This window comes from Microcaecilia unicolor, chromosome 7 (genome assembly GCF_901765095.1).
Source record: "Microcaecilia unicolor chromosome 7, aMicUni1.1, whole genome shotgun sequence".
In the NCBI taxonomy this organism is placed as follows: Eukaryota; Metazoa; Chordata; class Amphibia; order Gymnophiona; family Siphonopidae; genus Microcaecilia; species Microcaecilia unicolor.
The window spans coordinates 158,073,555-158,100,234 of NC_044037.1; the positions used below are offsets into that span (position 1 = coordinate 158,073,555).

At 45.1% G+C, this 26,680-nt stretch overlaps 1 protein-coding gene across 1 annotated transcript in view; it reads right to left on the minus strand.

Moving 5' to 3' along the window:
- PIKFYVE (phosphoinositide kinase, FYVE-type zinc finger containing) overlaps positions 1-26,680 on the minus strand; it is a 750,252-nt gene that overhangs the window by 195,665 nt on the left and 527,907 nt on the right. Inside the window, 2 exon segments of the mRNA XM_030210724.1 lie at positions 4,612-4,707; positions 5,719-5,839. Of these exon segments, the coding sequence (XP_030066584.1) occupies positions 4,612-4,707; positions 5,719-5,839 (217 nt within the window).

A 26,680-nucleotide genomic window follows, 5' to 3' on the forward strand; every position in this document is an offset into this window, starting at 1 on the left:
TTGGTCAGAAATTATGGATGTTTCCTGATGTTACAAAGTCTATCCAGGATAGAAGAAAGCAATTTTTATTATTGAGGAAGTTAGAATCCCTGGGGGCCTCCTACTTGTTAGCAAATCCGTGTAAATGTATGTCACTGAGTGTGAAATATGTTTTTTTTTTAATATACTGGAACATCTAAATCTTTTGTGGACCTGAGGAAGATATCTGTTAGTTCTGGAACAACTTAATTAGACTGATTGAAGTTTTTTTGGAATTGTGGGGTTATTTAGGTAAGGCCTTTACCTCTTTTAAAATTATGTTTCCTATTAAGAGCCTCTTACCTTTTGTTCACATCCCCCTTGATATAGTGGTCTAAGGAAAGGTTACATTATTTGTAATATTTTTTGCTTGTTTTGGGAATTTACCTTCTTTTCTTGTTTTTCCTTTGATAATATGACCTTGGTTTGCTTGGAACAAGTGTGAATTCTTGTTAAAAATGCAAGTAAAAAAAGTGTTAAAAAAAAAAAAAAAAAAGAGAGCTTATCCCTGGGAATAAACTCAAAGAGGAACTGAAAACCATCGTTTATTTTGTCTAGTGGAGATACCGCTCTTACTTCTGCCCACAAGGGTTGCTATGTCTCTGGTACAATATGCTCTTAGATATTGAGGAGAATGCTTTCCCATTAGCAAATACACAGAGGAGACTGGTTCTTTTAACCAGCGCACTAATGTAGCCTTAGAGGCTGTCTCCCTTCTATGTCCTCTGGAAAGGACAAACAACCTATCTGACTTACAGAATTTGTTTGTCACCTCTAAATACCTTATGAGTACTCTATTAGCTTCTAACAAATGTAATGCTTTCAATTCTTCACCATAATCTTCTCTACAAAACATCAGGACTAGAGTCTTATTGATACAGAAAGAATATGTCATTGTAGGCAAAAGGAGGGAAAACCAATCTAAAACACCCACTTCTGAAAATTGGAGAAACGGATCCCTACATGACAAGGTTTTAAGCTCAGAAATTCGAGCTGAAGGAATAGCTACTAGAAATACTGTCTTGAATGTGAGATCCTTCAGGCTTGCAAGAGGCTCAAATAATGGCCAACCCAAGGCTTTTAAAACAAGATTGAGAATCCATTCCAGAAAGGAAAAGATAAAGCAGTGAATGTGTGAAACAGCTCTGAGAAACTGAATCTCATCCGAGTAAGCCGCTATGGAAGGTTTATCCAGCCAACCTCTAAAACAGATAAGGCCACCAGTTGAACCTATAAGGAACTTAATGCCAAACCTTTCTGAAGGCCTTCCTGAAGAAAAGCCAAGATATGAACTACTGAGGCTGAAAAGTGAAGTATGTTGCTGAGCACACCAAGACACAAAATCTCTCCAACTCTAGCACAAGCTGTCAACACAGAATACTTCCTCGCTTGTAGAAAAGTAGCTATGACCTCTTCTGAATATTCATGTCATCTTAGATGAGACTGCTCAAGAGCCAAGCCATAAATGAGAAAGACTGCCAGGTCTTCCATCATCACTGGGTCCTTACAAAGAAGGCGTATTTCCAAGTGGCAGCATGATGATGATTGATGTATCTTGAGACAAACCAATCCACCCTCCAGGGTTCCCTGAGTTACTCTGGAGCAATACAATTGCCCTACCAGGATGAGATGCTATTTTCTGACCTACTGTCTGATGATGAGAAGAGAAGGAAACAAGGTGGTCCTATTGAAGCCATGGTGGAATTGGGGAACAAGATCCTCAAAACCATACTTTTTTCTTCGACTGAAGAAGGGTACCTTGAATTCAATCCTGGTTGCCATAAGATCCGTAATTGGTTGTCCTCACTCGTCAACTTCTGAAGACAACAAGAGAAAGCTCCCACTCCTTAGATCAGGAGATATCCGTTTAATAAATGGCCTGAACATTGCTGGCTCCTGCTACATGTGCTGCCAAGAAAGCTTGCAAGTGTCTATCCACCCAATGGAACAACTAAGATGCTTCCTTGGCTTCTTCTACACTCTTGGTTCCACACTGCTTGTTTTGCATTCCATTGTAGTAGCATTGTCCAAAAATAATCTCACTAGTATTCCATGCAGATGTTTGAATGCTTGAAACAGCTAGACAAACATCTTGAGTTTAATTGATTGATTGACCAAAGGTCTCTGTCTGAGACCAGGTCCCCGTGCCAGTTGATTCTGATAGTGAGTTCCCCATCTATCAGACTGGCATCGGCTGTCAAAATGATCCAGTTTGGAAATGCAAGACTCACTCCTCGAAGCAGATGAGAGGAAGAAGGCCACCAAGCTGTTCTTTGCTTGCAATACCCATTACAATCTTATCTCATAACTGAATTTGAAGTAACCAAGAGGACAGAAGAGTCTCGTAAAGGTCTCATGTGGGCCTGTGCCCATAGAATCAAGTTTATGGCAGATGCCAATAAATCTAGTACCTGCATACAGTACCACACTTAAGGTGCTCCCTACTGCAGAATTCCCTGATCTGAAACTGGATCTTGCATATTCTCTACTTGTGTAGGAAACTGGCTCCTCATTCAGTGTCAAATCTCACTCCCAATTATTCCAAATGCTGAGAAAGAAGCAGCTTGCTTTTTTCTAGATTCAGTATTCAATCCAAGGACTGCAAAATAGCAGGAACCAAGGCTGTTTTCTTGCTTTCTTGAAAGGAGTTGGCTCGGACTAGCTAGTCTTCCAGATATGGATGCACTCTGATCCCCTGCTGGCGCAAACTACTATCATCTACCTATGAAAAGGTTCTGGAGGCCTCAACTAGCCCTAAGGGCATTCCTTGAAACTGATAATGCTGTCCAGTATCGCAAACCTCAAGTATTTTTGATGAGGCTGAAAAACGGAATGTGCAGGTAAACCTTTTTGAGATTTAGGGTTGTTAGCTACCCTTGTTACATAGCTGCAATAATTAATCTTAAAATGGGATGAAATGGTATTTATTCCAAGGTTGATGTCATCAGTAATTTCAGCGAAGCTCGCACGAAATGGGATGTAAATAGTGACATCGTCCGCATAGATAAATGGGTGGAGACCAAGTTTTGAAAGGGCTGCAGCCAGGGGAATCAGCATTATGTTGAAAAGAGTAGGAGAGAGCAGTGAGCCTTGGGGCACCCCACAGACCTGGTGCCACGGAGAGGATAGCTGTGAGTCAGACTTCACTTGGTAGGTCCTGGTGGTTACGAAACTGGCTAGCCAGGCTAGAACATTCCCACCGACACCGAAGCAGTCGAGAAGCCTTAACAGGATGGTGTGGTCTACCATGTTGAAAGCACTTGATAAATCAAATTGAAGTAAAAGAATGCTCCTCCCAATTGCTATTTCCTGCTTGAAGCTTTGTCATATTGCCCTTTCGAAAAGTAAATGCTGCTACAGCAGATTTCCTTAGTGACTTTTCTCCAGATATCAGCTCAGATTTGATCATGTTATCATCACTGTTTCCCAGCAGATTCAACACTGATAATTCTCATACCATGCCCTGCATTCCACTAAGAACTAGACCTAAAATAGTACTCCCTCTTGTTGGTTCTTGGACATTACATCTAAAAATTGTACCTTCCTAGCACTACCTGATCTAACATTTATCCAGTCAATACTGAGGTAATTAAAATCATCCATCATTATACCATTGCCCAATTTGCCAGCTTTCCTAATTTCTGTAAATATTTCTTCGTCTGTCTGTTTGTTCTGTCCCAGCAGACGGTAATACAGCCCCTACCAGTACGCACTTTCCCTTCACACAAAGAATTTCTATCCACAAGGATTCCATGCTACTTATTTCATGTAGAATATTTATTTTCTTTGACTCAATTCCCTCTAACATACCGTGCAACCCCCTCCAATTTGATCCACTCTATCACTGCGATATAATTTGTACCCTGATAACACAGTATCCCATTGATTGTCCTCCTTCCACCAGGTCTCTGAGATGTCTACTGCATCTACCTCTTCATTTAGTGATAAATATACTCAAACTCTCCCATCTTATTTTTTAGGCTTCTAGCATTTGTGTATAGACACTTCAAATTGTGTATCACATGCAATGGTGGTACATGAAACAAAAAGGATATTAGCTCATCAAGCATGTCACACAGCTGACAGCATGCTTCCACAAGGGAGACTTCTCATTTTTGGCAGGGATGTACAGTAGTACTTTCATGAACTGATTTACTAAATCTTCAGACACAGAAAGGGAAAAGAATGGGAAAAGAGCCTTAGTAAACCAGTTTCTAAAGAAGTTGCTGGTGATCTCAAAGGCTCCCCCCCCTCCAAAAAAAAACACTTCACTGTGGACCATGAGGGTATGCGCTGGAGGGGAAACAAAAGACATTTCTGCTGCTGGCACCTAAGTTTTGGAGCAGTCTCCTGGATTCAGTAGAAGTTTGTCAAGGCCTGCAATAATCCATAATGTGTAAACAAAGCTTTCAATAAAAAAACAAATATCTGGACTTCATATCCTAATGACAGAGCAGTAAATTCATTCTTGCTACTAGGTCCCACAATCTACCTGTATTTGTCAAAAAAAAAAGTCATTAAAAGACAAAACAGAAACTAATTTTCCAGAAAGACGACACGGTTCTAAAATATAAATAACAAAAGGAACCATACCTGAGAGCAAAGGCTATGATGGAACTGGGTTCCTTCTCACAAACTGCGATGGGCACACGCTCATGTTCATACATGAGATAGTGCTTGTCTGGCTCGCTAAACAGGAAAAAGAACAGAATATTTAATTCCAATCACTGACAAGGGGCACCATAGCTAGAATCTTGCCAGCAAGTGGAATATCTTGAATATTGTCTCAGTAAGGATATACCCCCCCGAATTCTATATATGGCACCTAAAAATCCGCATGGAAACCGAAGCGTATTCTACAACAATGCACGTAACTTAATTGGCTAACTAAGCTAATCAGAACTGTTAATCTGACAGTAGCAAGCACTGACATTGAGATTTACACGCAAAACTCGTTAGTGTATTCTGTAACCTTGTGTGCCTAAATTCTACTGCATAGTTGAAAAGGGAGTGTGACCAAGGGCAGGGCATAGGTTTTCTAATCTATGTGCATTATTATAGAACTAGCCATTAAGCCCGTAACAACGGGCTAGTTTTTTGTTTTTCCTATGGCCTCCCCCCGTTCACCAACCCTGCTCTCTTCCCCTGCGCTCTCCCAGCATCTGTTTCCCTCAGTTCCGCCGCCTCCTTCCCTCCCTGCTCCCTCCTCCTCCAATTTCCATGCCCATGACCAAGCCCTCCTCCCTATTGGGCTGTACTGCTGGTGGAGGCGGGGCTTGGACTTCTACACTCTCAGCGTTCCGACTCTACTACGCATTTGCAGGTGAGGTCGGTCACTTGCCTTTTATATGTTTGATACATCCAATCTGTGCCTAATTTAAGTATCAGGATTTACACCAAGTAAAACGTGGCCTAATTGGATGCGAACAAATTTAGTCTTGTGGCAAGTCGCTTGGCGGTAATCGATTATACTGCCCGGAAATTTAAGTCTATTCTATAAAATTTATGTATGCTTTAGAGAGTATGCCTAGGCATAATTTTTTTCTGTGCAGATTTTTCAGGCCCATATAAAGAATCTAGCCCATAATGCCTATATATCCCATACAGAAAATAAATTGGTTTACCAGTGTTATTATGGCCGTTTTTCTAAAACTCCTCTTTTCAGGATGACAACATACAAAGATTATTAACAGTACTTACAATGGAAAAGGAATGGGATTGTAGCTGTTTCCTGGGAGCAGATTAGCAAAAATGGTCTTCATAGTTGATTTCTCCTTCACCTGGTTGTCTGTGGATCCCATCAAATGCCCATCAAATACATCTGTAATTAGATCATGAGTGGTATAAATCTATTATGTTCTTGGCAGCTGCCATGGATAGACATCAAAAGGGATAAGAAACAGACAACTCTATACCAAAATCAGAAATTATTTGTACCTAAGCTCAAAATTTGTTTTGTTTTCCATGTTATCTTTAACACTACAAGCAACAAAGACAAGATATGTTCATAATTTAAGTACAATGAAAAAGCAAAATTTGTACAACAAATTATTAAACTATCAAAAAAAAAAACGTCTCATATTATAAATGGGAAAAAAACCCAATAAGCCCAGCTGTCATCCTCATCAGCTTGTAAAGCAATACCAAACCCACATATTCCTACTGTGCAAAATCCTTGCACTCTCATTGCCCAAACGCCCTTATGAAGGGTTGCACATTGCTTCAAATTCAGCTTCTAACCTAGGATGGCATACCCATAGATTTTTCTTATGGGAAATTAACCTTCTTCCAAAAAGAAGCCAAATTAAGTTTAACTGCATTCAAACAGTGCCTTACGAAAAGTTCATTAATACAGGTTAAGTCCAGGTACTCAAATGTAAGAGAAGGATTCTAGGGTCCAAAGGTATATCTATACATATCAACCTACATATTCTAAATGGGATGGGCTCAATATGCTCAAGCCTTTGGGCAGGCAAGCCAAATGTGAGGGAGTGAGGTACCATTGGTACAACACTTTATTGCTGTATTCCTGGATATGAACAGAAAAGGAAGATTTACAGGCAGCTTTCTCAATTTGTTCCCATTGCTTATCACCATAATCATGCCCCTATTTGCACTGCCAACTGACTCTATGGATCAACAGAGAGGGCTGTCTAGCATGAAGAAATTTGTACAACACTGAAATCAGACCTTTAGTTGAGGACCAGGCATCATATAAACCCAATAACTCAGAGTTACTGTTAATGATAATGCAATTTATCCTTCAAATCGAGCGTGGTACAGGAAGATTGGAGGGTGGCCAATGTAACGCTGATTTTTAAAAAAGGTTCCAGGGGAGATCCAGGAAATTATAGACCGGTGAGTCTGACATCGGTGCCGGGGAAAATGGTAGAGGCTATTATCAAAAACGAAATTACAGAGCACATCCGAGGACATGATTACTGAGACCAAGTCAGCACGGCTTATGTGTGGGGAAATCTTGCCTGACCAATTTACTTCAATTCTTTGAAGGAGTAAACAAACATGTGGACAAAGGGGAGCCGGTTGATATTGTGTATCTGGATTTTCAAAAGGCGTTTGACAAGGTACCTCATGAAAGGCTACAGAGGAAATTGGAGGGTCATGGGATAGGAGGAAATGTCCTATTGTGGATTAAAAACTGGTTGAAGGATAGGAAACAGAGAGTGGGGTTAAATGGGCAGCATTCACAATGGAGAAGGGTAGTTAGTGGGGTTCCTCAGGGGTCTGTGCTAGGATCGCTGCTTTTTAATATATTTATAAATGATTTAGAGATGGGAGTAACTAGCGAGGTAATTAAATTTATTGATGACACAAAGTTATTCAAAGTCGTTAACTCGCGACAGGATTGTGAAAAATTACAGAAGGACCTTACGAGACTGGGAGACTGGGCGGCTAAATGGCAGATGACGTTTAATGTGAGCAAGTGCAAGGTGATGCATGTGGGGAAAAAAGAACCCGAATTATAGCTACGTCATACAAGGTTCCACGTTAGGAGTTACAGACCAAGAAAGGGATCTGGGTGTCGTCATCGATAATACACTGAAACCTTCTGCTCAGTGTGCTGCTGCGGCTAGGAAAGCGAATAGAATGTTGGGTATTATTAGGAAAGGTATGGAAAACAGGTGTGAGGATGTTATAATGCCATTGTATCGCTCCATGGTGCGACCGCACCTTGAGTACTGTGTTCAATTCTGGTCGCCGCATCTCAAGAAAGATATAGTAGAATTGGAAAAGGTGCAGGGAAGGGCGACTAAAATGATAGCGGGGATGGGACGACTTCCCTATGAAGAAAGACTAAGGAGGCTAGGGCTTTTCAGCTTGGAGAAGAGACGGCTGAGGGGAGACATGATAGAGGTATATAAAATAATGAGTGGAGCGGAACAGGTGGATGTGAAGCGTCTGTTCAAGCTTTCCAAAAATACTAGGACTTGGGGGCATGCAATGAAACTACAGTGTAGTAAATTTAAAACAAATCGGAGAAAATGTTTCTTCACCCAACGCATAATTAAACTCTGGAATTCATTGCCGGACAACGTGGTGAAGGCGGTTAGCTTAGCAGAGTTTAAAAGGGGGTTAGATGGTTTCCTAAAGAACAAGTCCATAAACCACTACTAAATGGAGTTGGGAAAAATCCACAATTCCAGGAATAACATATATAGAATGTTTGCACGTTAGGGAAGCTCGCCAGGTGCCCTTGGATTGGCCGCTGTCATGGACAGGATGCTGGGCTCAATGGACCCTTGGTCTTTTCCCAGTGTAGCATTACTTATGTACTTATGAACAATGCAACTTACTACACACCTTTCTACTCATTAAGTGCACAACCTAAGCATACTGTGAAGACAGGAGTTGGCATTCCCGCTGTAAAGTCACAAATGTAACCAACACACCCTCCTCATATATCTGGGCCATGGCCCACAACTGTCCACGCCTTAAAAAAACCAGGAAGTCAATGTCTGGAGGGGGGGGAACATTATGTTACCACATACTGGTGTCAAAGGAGATATATTACCTGTCTAGAAAATAAAGCTTCCCCAAAAGGTTATTTATTTGCAGACCCCCTTCTATAGATTATGGGAATACAAAGCAAGTACCCCAAAAGTACAGGACTCATGAGTTCTTGGCCTACAGCTATTCATATCTTATCCTGAGTGGCTTACTCCACAGCAGCTTTGAGCTGCGCCACCTGATGGTATAACTGAATTTGGTATTCCCAGATCCCCTTTTCTCTTACCCAAGTACAGTGCCCTCCAAGCAATCCTTGGACCCCTCTGCTCCATATAAAAGCCAATATCTTACTCTGGAGTGACCTATGTTCTTTCCTTGGAACATGTATCAGTAAAGTTTGAAACACATACAATAGTATAGACAGAACATTCATTTTAATTGCTGCCAAGAGAATGTTAATTTGGACTAAGTCTCCAATTATGGATTTAAACGAAGAATAACATGCCCTATACAGGGGGACAACCTTGAGTTCGATAATTTAATAACACAAATATCTATGACTCTCACCTGCTCACATACAGGGAAATGCAGCCTACAAATGTTAAAGTAGATCACTTCCAAGATTGAGATTTAAAGCCTGAGATTTATGCATATTAATTTTAAACCTCGAGACAAAAGCATATTTCTTCAAAGTTCAGAACAAGTTAGGAAAAGCTTAAGGAGAGCAGAGAGGGTGAGGTGGTGATGAAAACGGTAATGGAGAAGATGGCCGCTGAGCGAAGTTGCTAGCAGGCAGCATTGTTACAGCTCTCTGAAAAATTCCACTTACTGAGATGCCGAAGCGACGGGGCAAATCAGCCTCCTATGCACCGCAGCGACAGACTCCCTCCTTGCTCCGAACTTTGTTACAGACTCCTGTAACTCCATCTACTGCAGTGCTTGGAGTGTCGGAAGGCAGCCCGCTCATACGCGCTAGTGCGAATGGCGGCACGGTAGCGTCCCCTGGGCTAGAGCTGACGCTAAGCCCCGACACAAGGGAACTGCCCACTCAGCCTCTGACCTACAGCACTCCAACAGAAGCAACTCTCAACGGATCTCCCAAGAGTGGTGAAAACGAACAGAGTCGGGAGGAAAAAGATCAGCCTGCTGGAATGCAAGAAGCCTTGACGGGAACATCGACACCAAGGACAGCTATGGTGGGAAATGCTGCTATCTCGAACCCGGAGTCAACATCAGAGAACGAGGTACCACCACCACTATTTTTTTTTGCAATGCACAAACCAACTGAAGTAACCTTAGACTCTTTGTGGACCTTAATAGTAGACCTAGGGAAATCATTAGCACCACAGATACAGAAATTAAACCAAGAAATGATAAAACAAGAGGAAAAAAAATAAAGACTTTGGATTTAAAGGTAGAAAAACTGGAACAACTAGAGCTTAAAAAAGATTTGGATATGAAAAGAATGCAATCCCAACACGAGTCTATGATAAAAGATTTGACTTCACTAAGAAGAAAAACTGAATCTCTTGAGAATGCTGTTAGAAGTAATAATCTTCGCTTGTTAAATTTCCCTAAACAACTTACTAAATCTCCTAGGGAACTTATTCCTCCTTTTACCCAGGTTTATTACCTTCCAATTATAGAGCATGGTGACCAGAAAAAACAAGAACAAGTGCTGAATGTTACTGAATTACTTGAATCAACTGATTCTGAAATTGTAATTCCAACAACTCTAATTGTAACAGTGGCATTGGCACCAGATAAGTTTTGGTTAATGTCTATGTACTTTAAAAATAAAGATAAATTGTTTCTTGGTCAAAAAATACAAATATTTCCTGATATCTCTAGAGAAACGCAAAAGCGTTGAAAACAATTTCTTTTAATGAAACCAGGTGTAATTCAGCTGGGTGCTACATTTTACTTGAGAAATCCACGTAAGTGTGTGGTGAGATATCAATCAAATATTTTTTGACCTGGCTCACGTAACAGTATTTCTAGCATCAAGGCTAAATAGGGGTCCTTAAAAATATCAATTTCCCTTAAATTGAAATAAATAACACTGTGTAATGTTAACCTGCTATCTTTCTGTTAGCTCTATTTCTGATAATTTTTTTCACGAAAAAATATATTCCATTTCTTAACATCTTGCTCCATTATGTGGACTTGAGCAAGAAATGTCAATTTCTCTTTCTTATGTTTGTATTCTTTTAAAAATTATGGAGAAATGTATTGCTTTTCAAAACAAGCTTTGCTTGATTATAGATGTAAAATTGCAATAAACAAATAATAATAATAATAATAATAATAAAAAGAAAACGGTAATGGAATTCAAACATGCGTGGGATAAACACAAAGGAATCCTGTTTAGAAGGAATGGATCCACGGAATCTAATGATATGCTTTTCTGTCTAAACTTTTTTTAGCCAAAAAGCCAGAAGTCTATTTGCTTTATCATCCCATTCATGATACCATCATCCCATTCATGATACCATTGCTTAAGTCACAAAAGTTTAAATTCCAGCTCTTCCTGTATCAACTGGTCCAACTGCTGCCTAGCAATACATAGTTGCTTAAGAGAAGCTCAGAAGCCCGATTATTTATGGACCTTCTCATACTCTGCTATCTGGGCCCTACACTTTTTTCTATTGTTGCTGACACTTTTTCAAACATGCCGTCTACAAAAAAAAGAACAAAACCCATGATACCATCTTAAAAGCAATCCAAACTGTCCCCATGGATAGCGAATGCTACATACCTGTAGAAGGTCTTCTCCGAGGACAGCAGGCTGTTTGTTCTCTCTGATGGGTGACGTCCACGGCAGCCCCTCCAATCGGAACACTTTCTAGCAAAGTCCTTTGCTAGTCCTCGCGTGCCGATGCGCACCGCGCATGCGCGGCCGTCTTCCTGCCCGAACCAGCTCGTGCCGGCCAGTCTCATATGTAGCAAAACAAAGAGAAGGGAAGACACAACTCCAAAGGGGAGGCGGGCGGGTTTGTGAGAACAATCAGCCTGCTGTCCTCGGAGAATACCTTCTACAGGTATGTAGCATTCGCTTTCCTCCGAGGACAAGCAGGCTGCTTGTTCTCACTGATGGGGTATCCCTAGCCCCCAGGCTCACTCAAAACAACAACCATGGTCAATTGGGCCTCGCAACGGCGAGGACATAACTGAGATTGACCTAAAAAATGTACCAACTAACTGAGAGTGCAGCCTGGAACAGAACAAACATGGGCCTAGGGGGGTGGAGTTGGATTCTAAACCCCGAACAGATTCTGAAGCACTGACTGCCCGAACCGACTGTCGCGCCGGGTATCCTGCTGCAGGCAGTAATGAGATGTGAATGTGTGGACAGATGACCACGTCGCAGTTTTGCAAATCTCTTCAATAGTGGCTGACTTCAAGTGGGCTACCGACGCTGCCATGGCTCTAACATTATGAGCCGTGACATGACCCTCAAGAGCCAGCCCAGCCTGGGCATAAGTGAAGGAAATGCAATCTGCTAGCCAATTGGATATGGTGCGTTTTCCCACAGCCACTCCCCTCCTGTTGGGATCAAAAGAAACAAACAATTGGGCGGACTGTCTGTTGGGCTGTGTCCGCTCCAGATAGAAGGCCAATGCTCTCTTGCAGTCCAATGTGTGCAGCTGAAGTTCAGCAGGGCAGGAATGAGGACGGGGAAAGAATGTTGGCAAGACAACTGACTGGTTCAGATGGAACTCCGACATAACCTTTGGCAAGAACTTAGGGTGAGTGCGGAGGACTACTCTGTTATGATGAAATTTGGTGTAAGGGGCCTGGGTTACCAGGGCCTGAAGCTCACTGACTCTACGAGCTGAAGTAACTGCCACCAGGTCAAGTACTTCAGATGGCAGGAATCCAGTGGCTCAAAAGGAGGTTTCATCAGCTGGGTGAGAACGACATTGAGATCCCAGGACACTGTAGGAGGCTTGACAGGGGGCTTTGACAAAAGCAAACCTCTCATGAAGCAAACAACTAAAGGCTGTCCTGAGATCGGCTTACCTTCCACACGGTAATGGTATGCACTGATTGCACTAAGGTGAACCCTTACAGAGTTGGTCTTGAGACCGGACTCAGACAAGTGCAGAAGGTATTCAAGCAGGGTCTGTGTAGGACAAGAGCGAGGATCTAGGGCCTTGCTGTCACACCAGACGGCAAACCTCCTCCATAGAAAGAAGTAACTCCTCTTAGTGGAATCTTTCCTGGAAGCAAGCAAGATGTGGGAGACACCCTCTGACAGACCCAAAGAGGCAAAGTCTACGCTCTCAACATCCAGGCCGTGAGAGCCAGGGACTGGAGGCTGGGATGCAGAAGCGCCCCTTCGTCCTGTGTGATGAGGGTCGGAAAACACTCCAATCTCCATGGTTCTTCGGAGGACAACTCCAGAAGAAGAGGGAACCAGATCTGACGCGGCCAAAAAGGAGCAATCAGAATCATGGTGCCTCGGTCTTGCTTGAGTTTCAACAAAGTCTTCCCCACCAGAGGTATGGGAGGATAAGCATACAGCAGACCCTCCCCCCAGTCCAGGAGGAAGGCATCCGATGCCAGTCTGCCGTGGGCCTGAAGCCTGGAACAGAACTGAGGGACTTTGTGGTTGGCTCGAGATGCGAAGAGATCTACCAAGGGGGTGCCCCACACCTGGAAGATCTGTCGCACTACACGGGAATTGAGCGACCACTTGTGAGGTTGCATAATCCTGCTCAACCTGTCGGCCAGACTGTTGTTTACGCCTGCCAGATATGTGGCTTGGAGCACCATGCCGTGATGGCGAGCCCAGAGCCACATGCTGACGGCTTCCTGACACAGGGGGCGAGATCCGGTGCCCCCCTGCTTGTTGACGTAATACATGGCAACCTGGTTGTCTGTCTGAATTTGGATAATTTGGTGGGACAGCCGATCTCTGAAAGCCTTCAGAGCGTTCCAGATCGCTCGTAACTCCAGGAGATTGATCTGCAGATCGCGTTCCTGGAGGGACCAGCTTCCTTGGGTGTGAAGCCCATCGACATGAGCTCCCCACCCCAGGAGAGACGCATCCGTGGTCAGCACTTTTTGTGGCTGAGGAATTTGGAAAGGACGTCCCAGAGTCAAATTGGACCAAATCGTCCACCAATACAGGGATTTGAGAAAACTCGTGGACAGGTGGATCACGTCTTCTAGATCCCCAGCAGCCTGAAACCACTGGGAAGCTAGGGTCCATTGAGCAGATCTCATGTGAAGGCGGGCCATGGGAGTCACATGAACTGTGGAGGCCATGTGGCCCAGCAATCTCAACATCTGCCGAGCTGTGATCTGCTGGGACGTCCGCAACCGCGAGACAAGGGACAACAAGTTGTTGGCTCTCATCTCTGGGAGATAGGCGCGAGCCGTCCGAGAATCCAGCAGAGCTCCTATGAATTCGAGTTTCTGCACTGGGAGAAGATGGGACTTTGGATAATTTATCACAAACCCCAGTAGCTCCAGGAGGCGAATAGTGATCTGCATAAACTGCAGGGCTCCTGCCTCGAATGTGTTCTTCACCAGCCAATCGTCGAGATATGGGAACACGTGTACCCCCAAGTCTGCGAAGTGCCGCTGCTACTACAGCCAAGCACTTGGTGAACACTCTGGGCGCAGAGGCGAGCCCAAAGGGTAGCACACAGTACTGGAAGTGACGTGTGCCCAGCTGAAATCGTAGATACTGTCTGTGAGCTGGCAGTATCGGGATGTGCGTGTAGGCGTCCTTCAAGTCCAGAGAGCATAGCCAATCGTTTTCCTGAATCATGGGGAGAAGGGTGCCCAGGGAAAGCATCCTGAACTTCTCTTTGACCAGATATTTGTTCAGGGCCCTTAGGTCTAGGATGGGACGCATCCCCCCTGTTTTCTTTTCCACAAGGAAGTACCTGGAATAGAATCCCAGCCCTTCTTCCCCGGGTGGCACGGGCTCGACCGCATTGGCGCTGAGAAGGGCGGAGAGTTCCTCTGCAAGTACCTGCTTGTGCTGGAAGCTGTAAGACTGAGCTCCCGGTGGACAATTTGGAGGTTTTGAGGCTAAATTGAGGGTGTATCCTTGCCGGACTATTTGGAGAACCCACTGATCGGAGGTTATGAGAGGCCACCTTTGGTGAAAAGCTTTCAACCTCCCTCTGACTGGCAGGTCGCCCGGCACTGACACTTGGATGTTGGCTATGCTCTACTGGAGCCAGTCAAAAGCTCGTCCCTTGCTTTTGCTGGGGAGCCGAGGGGCCTTGCTGAGGCGCACGCTGCTGACGAGAGCGAGCGCGCTGGGGCTTAGCCTGGGCCGCAGGCTGTCGAGAAGGAGGATTGTACCTACGCTTGCCAGAAGAGTAGGGAACAGTCTTCCTTCCCCCGAAAAATCTTCTACCTGTAGAGGTAGAGGCTGAAGGCTGCCGGCGGGAGAACTTGTCGAATGCGGTGTCCCGCTGGTGGAGCTGCTCTACCACCTGCTCGACTTTTTCTCCAAAAATATTATCCGCACGGCAAGGCAAGTCCGCAATCCGCTGCTGGATTCTATTCTCCAGGTCGGAGGCACGCAGCCATGAGAGTCTGCGCATCACCACACCTTGAGCAGCGGCCCTGGACGCAACATCAAAGGTGTCATACACCCCTCTGGCCAGGAATTTTCTGCACGCCTTCAGCTGCCTGACCACCTCCTGAAATGGCTTGGCTTGCTCAGGGGGGAGCGTGTCCACCAAGCCCGCCAACTGCCGCACATTGTTCCGCATGTGTATGCTCGTGTAGAGCTGGTAGGACTGAATCTTGGCCACGAGCATAGAAGAATGGTAGGCCTTCCTCCCAAAGGAGTCCAAGGTTCTAGAGTCCTTGCCCGGGGGCGCCGAAGCATGTTCTCTAGAACTCTTGGCCTTCTTTAGGGCCAAATCCACAACTCCAGAGTCGTGAGGCAACTGAGTGCGCATCAGCTCTGGGTCTCCATGGATCCGGTACTGGGACTCGATCTTCTTGGGAATGTGGGGATTAGTTAATGGCTTGGTCCAGTTCACCAGCAATGTCTTTTTCAGGACATGATGGATGGGTACTGTGGACGCTTCCTTAGGTGGAGAAGGATAGTCCAGGAGCTCAAACATTTCAGCCCTGGGCTCGTCCTCCACAACCACCGGGAAGGGGATGGCCGTAGACATCTCCCGGACAAAGGAAGCAAAAGACAGGCTCTCAGGAGGGGAAAGCTGTCTTTCAGGAGAGGGAGTGGGATCGGAAGGAAGACCCTCAGACTCCTCGTCAGAGAAATATCTGATGTCTTCTTCCTCTTCCCACGAGGCCTCACCATCGGTGTCAGACACAAGTTCACGGACCTGTGTCTGCAACCGTGCCCGGCTCGACTCCGTGAAACCACGGCCACGGTGGGAGCGTTGAGAGGTAGACTCCCTCGCCCGCACCGGCGAAGCTCCCTCCGCCGACGTAGTCGGGGAGCCTTCCTGGGAGGCTACCGCAGTCGGTACCGCAAGCGGCACCGATGTCGACCTCACCCCGGACAATGGGCCAGCCAGCGCCTGGCTCGACGGTACCGGAGGCGCAAGCACCCCCGATACCGGAAAGGAAGGGCGCAACAGCTCTCCCAGGATCTCTGGGAGAACGGCCCGGAGGCTCTCGTGCAGAGCGGCTGTGGAAAAAGACATGGAAGCCGATGCAGGAGTCGATGTCAGAACCTGTTCCGGGCGTGGAGGCTGTTCTGGGCTGTCCAAAGGGGAGCGCATCGATACCTCTTGAACAGAGGGCGAGCGGTCCTCTCGGTGCCGATGCTTACTGGGTGCCGACTCCCTCGGCGACCCAGAGCTCTCGGTGCCGACACGGGAAGGGGACCGGTGACGATGCTTCTTCGATTTTTTGTAACGAAGCACATCACCGGAGCTTCCCGGCACCGACGAGGAGGACGTAAAATCCAGCCGTCTCTTCCTCGGGGCCGAGGCCGAAGAGGGTCGTCTCGGGGGGGCTGTACCGCAGGAGCCCTCAGGGTAGGGGGAGACCCACCCGAAGGCTCACCGCCACCAGCAGGGGAATGGACAGCCCTCACCTGCACTCCAGACGAAGCACCACCGTCCGACGACATCAGCAAACGAGGAGGTCTCGATACCACCGACACCGACGCAGCCCTCCGATGTCGCCCCGATGCAGAGGGTCGATGCCTCGATGCACTCGATGCAATCGGGGGCGAGGATGAAAGTCCGGGCGCAGACGACGTCGAGGCAGTCGATACTACCGGTGCCGATGCCAACGAAGAGCCCGAGAACAAAATGTTCCACTGGGCTAACCTCGCTACCTGAGTCCGCTTTTGTAAGAGGGAACACAGACTACAGGCCTGAGGGCGGTGCCCAGCCCCCAAGACACTGAAGACACGACGCGTGCCTGTCAGTGAGCGAGATTACCCGGGCGCACTGGGTGCACTTCTTGAAGCCGCTGGAAGACTTCGATGTCATGGGCGGAAAAATCGCGCCGGCGATATCAAAACTCGAAATGGCGAAAATGGCACCACAAAAATAGGGGGAAGAAAAACTTCGACCGAGGCCTAAATAGGGCCTACCCAGACGACGAAAGTAAACTTACCGGGGCAAAAAACTCGAAGTACGGGATGGGAGAAAACCAAAAGGCCTCCTCCCGACACCTTTTTTCTTCTTTTTTTTTTTAGAACAAGTCGAAGAACGACGCGCGAGGTCAACTTTGGGGCGCGAACGGCGAAACACGACCGTACCGAGCGCGGACAAAAGAAGACTGGCCGGCACGAGCCGGTTCGGGCGGGAAGACGGCCGCGCATGTGCGGTGCGCATCGGCGCGCGAGGTCTAGCAAAGGACTTTGCTAGAAAGTGTTCCGATTGGAGGGGCTGCCGTGGACGTCACCCATCAGTGAGAACAAGCAGCCTGCTTGTCCTCGGAGAAACCCCTTTACGCAAATTAAACTGAAGGTATTCTTGCCCTACCTTCTGATAATCCTTGAGAAGCTTCTCTTTCTTTAACGGCGTTAACACCCATCTTCCATCTGCTTAATCAGCATTATTGCCCTCAATACTCATCCAACAGGGGGCATGGTCTAATCAAGTAATATGATCTATGATGGCAGCAACAAGGATGCACCTAGCTGTCATATTATTTGTTTCTGGTTGACAGAAGACTCATATGAGGGAGATTAATAAGTACAGTCCTTATCTTGAATATGCAGTACCTTCCAGATATTAAAAATACCCAAATCTCTTGTCAAAAGAATGAGATCTAATATGCTTCAGATTCTCCTGTCATGTTCCCTGAGAGGTATGCTCAGTAGATAACATACAACGATTACACTTTTCCTGCACAGTCAAAATTACTTTAGCAAAGGACATCAAGGTTCTTATTTTGATAATCTGAAAGTACAACATTAGGAGCATAAAAGTAGCAAAAATATACATTTGTCCTCTACTCTAACAACCACATCTGCAAATAAGAGTATGCCCTTGGGGATCGGGGATCTCATTTATTAGGATTTATTTACCATCTTTTTCAAGAAATTCACTCAAGGTGGTGTACAGCTCAAACACATGCTAAAGAATTACAGAAGAAAAAATATTCAAACAACATACAAAGTATGGCACACTATGCTACATTACAATTTCAACACAATACACAAAAGAACATTTTAATAGACAGCATAGGGTGTAAGCAAAGGTAGAACATATAGACAGATAAGATAGAGTAACAGAAGTAAGGAAATAAGGGACTAATTTAAAGAAAGTTGCAAATGAGGTCAGAAAGGTGCTTAAACATTACATTAACTATGGTAGGAGAGGATAAACATATCCTGCTATAGTATATGCAGCAGAGCCAAGCTTTCACCTATTTCCTGAAATAGAGATAGACTTCGCTTAACATGAGACTTTCAGGGAGTGCATTCCAGAGTGTGGGGGCTTCTCCGGAAAGGCTTGCTTGCGGGTATCACATCGTGTGATATTCTTTAGAGACAGTGTGGTTAGGGAAACTCCTTGAGAGGAACTTAGTGACCTTACACTACTGCAATCTGCTTCTTGCTGGCCTCCCACTTAGCCACCTCTCCCCTCTCCAATCGGTTCAAAACTCTGCTGCCCGTCTTATCTTCCGCCAGGGTCGCTTTACTCATACTACCCCTCTCCTCAAGTCACTTCACTGGCTCCCTATCCGTTTTCGCATCCTGTTCAAACTTCTTCTACTAACCTATAAATGTACTCACTCTGCTGCTCCCCAGTATCTCTCCACACTCGTCCTTCCCTACACCCCTTCCCGTGCACTCCGCTTCATGGATAAATCCTTCTTATCTGTTCCCTTCTCCACTACTGCCAACTCCAGACTTCGCTCCTTCTGTCTCGCTGCACCCTACACCTGGAATAGACTTCCTGAGCCCCTACGTCTTGCCCCATCCTTGGCCACCTTTAAATCTAGACTGAAAGCCCACCTCTTTAACATTGCTTTTGACTCGTAACCACTCGCCTCCACCTACCCTCCTCTCATCCTTCCTGTACACATTAATTGATTTGATTACTTTATTTTTTGTCTATTAGATTGTAAGCTCTTTGAGCAGGGACTGTCTTTCTTCTATGTTTGTACAGCGCTGCGTACGCCTTATAGCGCTATAGAAGTGCTAAATAGTAGTAGTAGTAGTACTTAGAGGTGTGTAAAGGGAGATCCTGTTCTTCAAGTACTCTGGGACATTTTCTTTAAGAGCCTTGAAGGTTAAACAGAGTTTCAAATTTGGCCCTGTACTGTACTGGTAGCCAGTGAAAGTTTTGCAAAAATGGTGTGATGTGGTCACATCGCTTACAACCTTCTATTAGCCTTGCTGCAGCTTTCTAAATCAACTGGAGCTGGTGTAGACCCTTTGTAGTCACACCAGTGTAGAGTGCATTACAGTAATCCAGTCTTGAGGTCATCATGGCATGCACAACTGAGAAAAGGCTTTGCTTCTCAATGTAAGGAGACAGGCAGCGTAGTTGTTGCAAGTGATAGAAGCTGCTCTTGAAGGTTGCTTGGATTTGGGGGATCACATTAAGTATTGAATCAAGCTGTATTCCAAGGTTCCTGAGGGGGTAGTTCATATTTCCAAAAAAGAGATTTTGATGTCAGGTATGAGCCCACTGGTGTTAGGGACCCAAAGAAGCTCAATTTTACTTGGGTTCAGGCAAAGTTTGTTGTTTTTAGGCCATTCTTGAATTGATGATAGACAGGTAGTCAGTTTATTCAGGGCTGTGGGTAAGTCATGTTTAATAGTTATCAGTAGCTGCATGTCATCCACAAAAATGTAGAACTGACCAAATCAGCTTGGCTACTGGCTTGAGGTAGATATTGAACAGAATAGGTGACAATATCGATCCTTGTGGTACCCCACAGGTCAGTGCCCATGGTGGTGAGGAGGTGCTGCCAAATACTATGGACTGTTGCCTGTCTGATAGATAGAATCTGAACCACGCAAGTACTGTTCCACTGATATCGGTTTCTGCCAGTCATGTTAGCAGGGCCGTGCCTAGGGTCTCTGGCGCCCCCTGCAGCCTATCAGTTGGCGCCCCCCCCCCCCCTGTAGACTATCAGTTGGTGGCGGCAGCGCCCCCCCCCCCCCCCCCCCCCGTGAAATGATTGCTCACCACTTGCCACACTGACAGGAATTGTCAGCAATATTCTTAGAAACAAATTGCTATACATTGCAAAATAAGATAGCAGATGTAAATTCTCAAAGTGGACATATTCCAAACACTAAAATGAAAATAAAATGATTTTTTTTCTACCTTTGTTGTCTGGTGACTCTTTTTCTGATCATGCTGGCCCAGTATCTGATTCTGCTGCTATCTGTCCTCTTAACTCCGTTTCCAGGGCTTCCTTTCCATTTATTTCTTTCCTTTCCTCCTTTCTTCTTCATTTCTGGTCCTCAGCTTCTGCCTATTTTCTTCATCCATGTGCAGTTTTTCTCCTCTCTTCCTTTTCCCTCATTTCATCTCCTTCATCTCTCTTCCCTCCCCTCTATGTCCAGCAATTTCTCCTCTCTCCCTGAGCCCTGCCCTCCCAATCCATGCTCCTCTGTCCCCTCCATTCATCCCTTTCCAGCAATTCCCCTCTCTCCCTGAGCCCTGCCCTCCCAATCCATGCTCCTCTGTCACCTGCCCCCTCCATTCATCCCTATCCAGCAATTCCCCTCTCTCCCTGAGCCCTGCCCTGCAATCCATATCCATCCATGCCCATCTGTCCCCTCCATTCATCCCTATCCAGCAATTCCCCTCTCTCCCTGAGCCCTGCCCTCCCAATCCATGCCCATCCATGCTCCTCTGTCCCCTGCCCCCTCCATTCATCCCTTTCCAGCAATTCCCCTCTCTCCCTGAGCCCTGCCCTCCCAATCCATGCTCCTCTGTCACCTGCCCCCTCCATTCATCCCTATCCAGCAATTCCCCTCTCTCCCTGAGCCCTGCCCTGCAATCCATATCCATCCATGCCCATCTGTCCCCTCCATTCATCCCTATCCAGCAATTCCCCTCTCTCACTGAGCCCTGCCCTCCCAATCCATGCCCATCCATGCTCCTCTGTCCCCTGCCCCCTCCATTCATCCCTATCCAGCAATTCCCCTCTCTCCCTTCCATGACCCCCCTCGCATCCATGCTCCTCTCTCTCCTCTCGCTCCCATGTCCCAGCCTGGCCCGCCCTCTTCTCCCCCCCCCTTCGCATCCATGCTCTCGTTTCTCCCCTGCCCTCCCGCTCCCATTGTTCAACTGCCCGCCCTCTTCTCTCTCCCCAACATCCCTTTTCTTTTTTTTCTTTTTAAATTTACCTCCGTGGCGGTTCCAGCAGCGCAGCGTCAGGGAAGGAGGCGGCGGTCCCGACGTCTAGCCTTCCCTTCGCTGTGTTCCGCCTTCTTCTGATGTCATCCTTGACGTCAGAAGAAGGCGGAACACAGCGAAGGGAAGGCTAGAGACGTCGGGAGCACCGCCTCCTTCCCTGACGCTGCGCTGCCGGAACCGCCACCACGGAGGTAAATTTTAAAAGAAAAAAAAAGAAAAGGGATGCTGCGGGAGGGCGAGCGAGGCGAGCATGGTGCGGCGGTGCCCCCCAGAGGGAAGCGCCCCCCTGCCATGCTTACCTCGCTTACCATGTTAGCACGGCCCTGCATGTTAGCATAATATTGTGGTCCACAATGTCAAAAGCTGCTGAGAAATTAAGCAATACTAACACTGAGGCAAATCCCCTGTCTCAGTTTCTGTGAAGATCATCTACTAGGGATACGAGGACTGTTTCTGTTCCATAACCAGGTCTGAATCCAAACTGACATTGATCTAGCCAGTTTCTCTCTTCTAGCCAATCACTGAATTGATCACAGACTGTTTTGTTCTATAAGATTTCCTAAAAATGGGATGTTGGATACTGGCCGTTAACTTTCAAGTTTGTCCTGGTCAAGGTTGTTCTTTAGCAAAGGACGCACCCTTGCACTTTTTAAATGCTGTTGGTAGTTGCCCATTAGAAAGAGAGACATTCACGATTTTTGTGGTGCCTTCTATGAGGCCCCTGCTTGCCTGCTGCACTAACTTTGATGGGCAGGCGGAGAGGGAACAGGTAGTTGGTCGAAGGTCTCTTAGGATTTTGTCAAGGCCCTCCTCTGTTATTGGGTTGAAAGAATTCCATATGACTGTCAGGAGAGAGCATGTTTGTGCGCTCCTGGTTAGCTGATAGGAGACTGGGTGGACTGCCTGTAAATCCTGGTGGAGACTTAATTTTGTTGGCAAAGTATGCAGCAAAATCACTGCAGTTCAGTTGTGACTTGGCAGGCTGGTTCTGTTGTGGGAGTTGCAGTAGGTTATTTACCATGATGAATTGGCAGCCATTAATACATAAGTTTGCATTATATTATCTGTGGGGGAAGGATTGGGGTGGGGGGTTGGTTGTCCATGTTGAGAGACGTTCTTGCTTTGGGAAGAGCTATAAGAAACAAGGCCTTTCTATAATCATTGTTTCTTGGAATGTATCATGCCTCATATTGAGTTCCTATGTTTTTGTGGTTTATTGTATTGCTGTTTTTGGAAAATTTTTAACCTTTTATATATAGAGCTCTACTTGTCTTTTGATTGCACCCGCGTCTTAATTTCCTATAAGTGTTTTAATTACCATTGAACATTGTTACAATAGTTGCAGTGAGTCAATAGTCACTATACAATTTTCTCTTCTCTGTTCACTGTAAGTACTACTACTATTATAAATCATTTGAATAGTGCTACCAGTCGTACGCAGCGCTTCACAATTTAACATGAAGAAAGTCCCTGCTCAAAAGAGCTTACAATCTGAATCAAGACAGACAGACAGGACAAATAAGGGATAATCAACAAATAAGTACAACACACATTCACTAGTGACAGGTACAAGACACTGGGCAACTAATGGCACTTGTTCAAAAGCTAAATTCACAACCTTTGTGTTACAGTACCTGGGATCTTTCAGTCTGAACCAGTCAAAACAATACATTAATTTACTGGAAAGTTGTTTTGAAAAATAACGTACTATCAAAAGTATGATTTCTTCAAATATTCAAATGTCAGTGAAGAATGAAGAGTATTATACTAGCTCAAGCAGAAAGTGTGAAAGTTCTGAAGACATCTTTGGGGACCATGCCAGAGGAAGCTGATTCTCTGGAAAACTTCATGACAGATTAGACACAGATCACTCTTGTTTACAAAGTAACTCAGCAAAAATCATGAGCAAATTATAGCCTATATACTGTCTCTTGAAACCCAGCTACATCATGTCAGCTATGAAAAAAATAAATTAGTAACAGAACTCTATTAATAAAAAAAAATATGTACATTAATCAAACCAAAAAAGTTAACCAGGGAAAACAGTAGAGGCTTGGAAGCTTAGAACACTAGAGAATCCCAGTGGTAACTGCAGCATCACTTGATTTATTCAGAATATAAAGTAACCTACTAAAAGCTGTCTGAAAATTCAAATCTCAATTTGATTCTCAGTCTAAGCCTTGTGAGCTCCATTCTTTTCAACTGTACATCTTAACATCCATGTTTTGCAGAAAAACATTTCAGAATAAAAATCAAGAAAAAATTTTTAACAGTACAATGATTTGAAACATCATGGTGCAATGAAAATGTTTGTGCTATTATTCACTTATACTAGAAAAGCTGGGGGAGTGGAATTAATATAGTATTTTCATTTGTACTCATGGAGCTTCTTGTCTGTATGATACCAAGAGCACAGAAATCTCCATATCAATTGTATCTTTGTTTCAAACCCTTTATTTCATTACAGAAAAAATTGTGGTATGTAATCTTAACTACCGATTAAAAAAAAAAAAAGAACTGTGAAATTCATGGGACATATATACATATTTCTTGATATATTCCAAAGGTTTATCCCTCAACCAGAAAAATTCATCCTTATCAAATTTAAGAAGGGATACTGTCTTTCTGTGGTACAACCAAAGTGGTTTACATGTATTTTATACAGGTACTTTGCCCCTCTTGGGCTCACAATCTAAGATTGTGTACCTGGGGCAATGAAAGAATAAGTAACTTGCCCAGGATCACAAGGAGCAACAGTGAGAATCACACCCAGTTCCCCAGGTTCTCAGCCCACTGTGCTAACCATTAGGCTATTCCTCCACTGCACAAGAATTTACCAAGCACCGTTTCATTTTCCAGAATCTAGTACGAATCATAGAACAAAGATACCAGTCCTCAATTTATTTATTGCACTTGTATCCCACATTTTCCCACCTATTTGCAGGCTCAATATGGCTTACAAAGACCTGTTATGGCATCACCATTTCAGGGTACAGAAATACAATTGGAGTTACAAATATATTAAGAGTAACAAGGCTAACAAGTCGATCTAATCAAGCAATTGTGGAAAGAAGGCAGTTATAGTAAGGGCGGAGTGGTGAAGTGTTGTGGTTAGTTATGGATTTTCGTGGTAGGCTTTGGTGAAGATAGGTTTTCAGCGATTTACGAAAGTTTGTTATTTCGTTAATTGTTTTCAAGTGATTTGGAAGTGCATTCCACATCTGCGTGCTTATGTATGAAAAGCTGGACACGTGAGTTAGTTTGTATTTTAATCCTCTAAAGCTGGGGAAGTGAAGATTGAGAAAGGTGTGGGCAGATCTTTTAGCATTTCTGGGTGGGAGGTCTACAAGGTCAAGCATGTAGGACGGGGCGTCTCCGTAAATAATTTTATGAACAATCGTACAGATTTTGAACGTGGTCCATTCTTCAAGTGGGAGCCAATGTAATTTCTCTCTTAGGGGTTTTGTATAGTATATAATCTTAGTTTACACTTTTTCAACTGTGTGTTTTTTTTTTAATAGTCTGATAATAATAGCATATGATGCTTCTATCAAGTGTAAAGATTATATACAGTTGAGAACTGGTGCAAGGAGTGAGAGGTGCCTGCATGGGATTGGGGGCAGGAATGAGAGGTGCTGCAACGGGGTGGGGGGGAGCAAGGAAGGAAGGTGCAGGATAGGAAGGGAATTGATCCAATGAGGGGATACGGAAGAAAGACCGGGGGCAGTGAGGGAAGAGGTGTTGCAGGGTGGGGAGGGACAAGGAAAGAGAGAGCTGCCAGGACCTATGGGGAAAGAAGGACGAGGTGAGGTGCTGGTCCTGCAAAATGGAGACAGAACAGAAGCGAGGGAAGAGAAAGGAACACTTGCTGGACCCCTGGGGGGGAGGGCACAGGGAGGAAAGACTGAGGGAGAGGCTGGCCAGGAGAGATGGGAGGGAAGAAAGAGAAAAAAAATGGATAGTTTGACATGAAGAGAAAAGTGCCCAATGGACGAGGTGACTCTGGCAAGACAGTTAAGAAAAGAGATTAGAACATAATAAGGAAAATAGATTGACCAGACAACAAAGGACAAGAAAAAGTGAAATTCTTTCCTGCCTCGAAAAGGCTACTAGACCACCAGGGCACATTAAGGAACGAGAGGAGAGGGCACCCTGAGGCCCACCAGCAGTTTGCCCGTCTGTTTTAGGGAAAGGGGTGGTGCACTGCACTGTGTTGCAGTGGGAATGTTTGTTAGATATTGCCTTTCAGCAGGAAATAGACACGGACAGAACAGATGCTATTTTGGAGAATCTAGATACCTTGGAAAACAATATGGTAGGGCCCCTATGCTTCTCCTTGTGAATGCAATGGAAATGCATACTGTGCAGGGACAGGGCAGCACTTATTTGTTGGAGAGGGAGAAAATATTGTTTAGACTCTAGGAGTTCTGGTGATTTCTGAGGAGCGAGGAGAAAAAGGAAAATCCTTTGAGGATCCGCTCCTGGAAGGGATCAGAAAGTCAACTAGAACCCTTCCTTCCCAGAGGTCAATCAAGGATTTGATCACTGCAGAATGGGAGTTGCTGGTTTCTGGCTTGAAGGTGCACAGAACTACGAGTAGACTTTATCCCATATAGGTAGACGTGAAGGAAAAGCTTTGGATCGTTAAAGTGGATGCCTTGGTATCTGCTGTGACTTTAAGATTATAGTTATGGTGGGAAGAGGAGGTACAGGCCTGGAGCATCGAAATGCTCTTAAAACAGGCCTTTGAAGTAGCTGGTTTGTCTCTGCATACAGCAATGTACAGTGGCTACATAGCCAGAGCCTCTTTCTTCTCAATTCTGTACCTGATAATTCCTAAGGGAGTCTACTTCAGGAACCATGAAGGTAGTCTGAGACTGCCTCCATGGTGGATGCATGGAATGATTATCCGTATGTTGGCCAAAATATGGCTATAGCAGTCACAATCCAGAGACTCTTATGGCTGTAAAATTGTTTGGCAGATTCAGTGTTCAAGATGTGTCTGAACAATCTCCCATTCAAGGGTAAACTCCTGTTTGGGGAATACTTGGGGAAATTGATAGGCTGCCCAAGGATAAGCTGTTGGGATCCTTTAAGTCATTTCCATTTAAAGGGCAATTCAAGGACTGCAACATATCACCCCAGAGGGAGCATTCTAACTGGGGGCTCAGTCCCTTCAAGGAGGAAAGAAGGGTGGAGAAGTGGGATACCTTTAGCATAGGAAGTACACAAATCACCCAGTAAAGATTTGGATGCCCAGGCCAAAGTGCTTCATATAGGTGGTCACCTGGTGGAATTTCACAGAAGGTGGGCACAAACTTCTTCAGACTGATGGGTACTGAAGGTAGCAAGGGAATAAGTTGTGTTAGAATTTGCATATCCCCTTTTTGGTGTCCCCG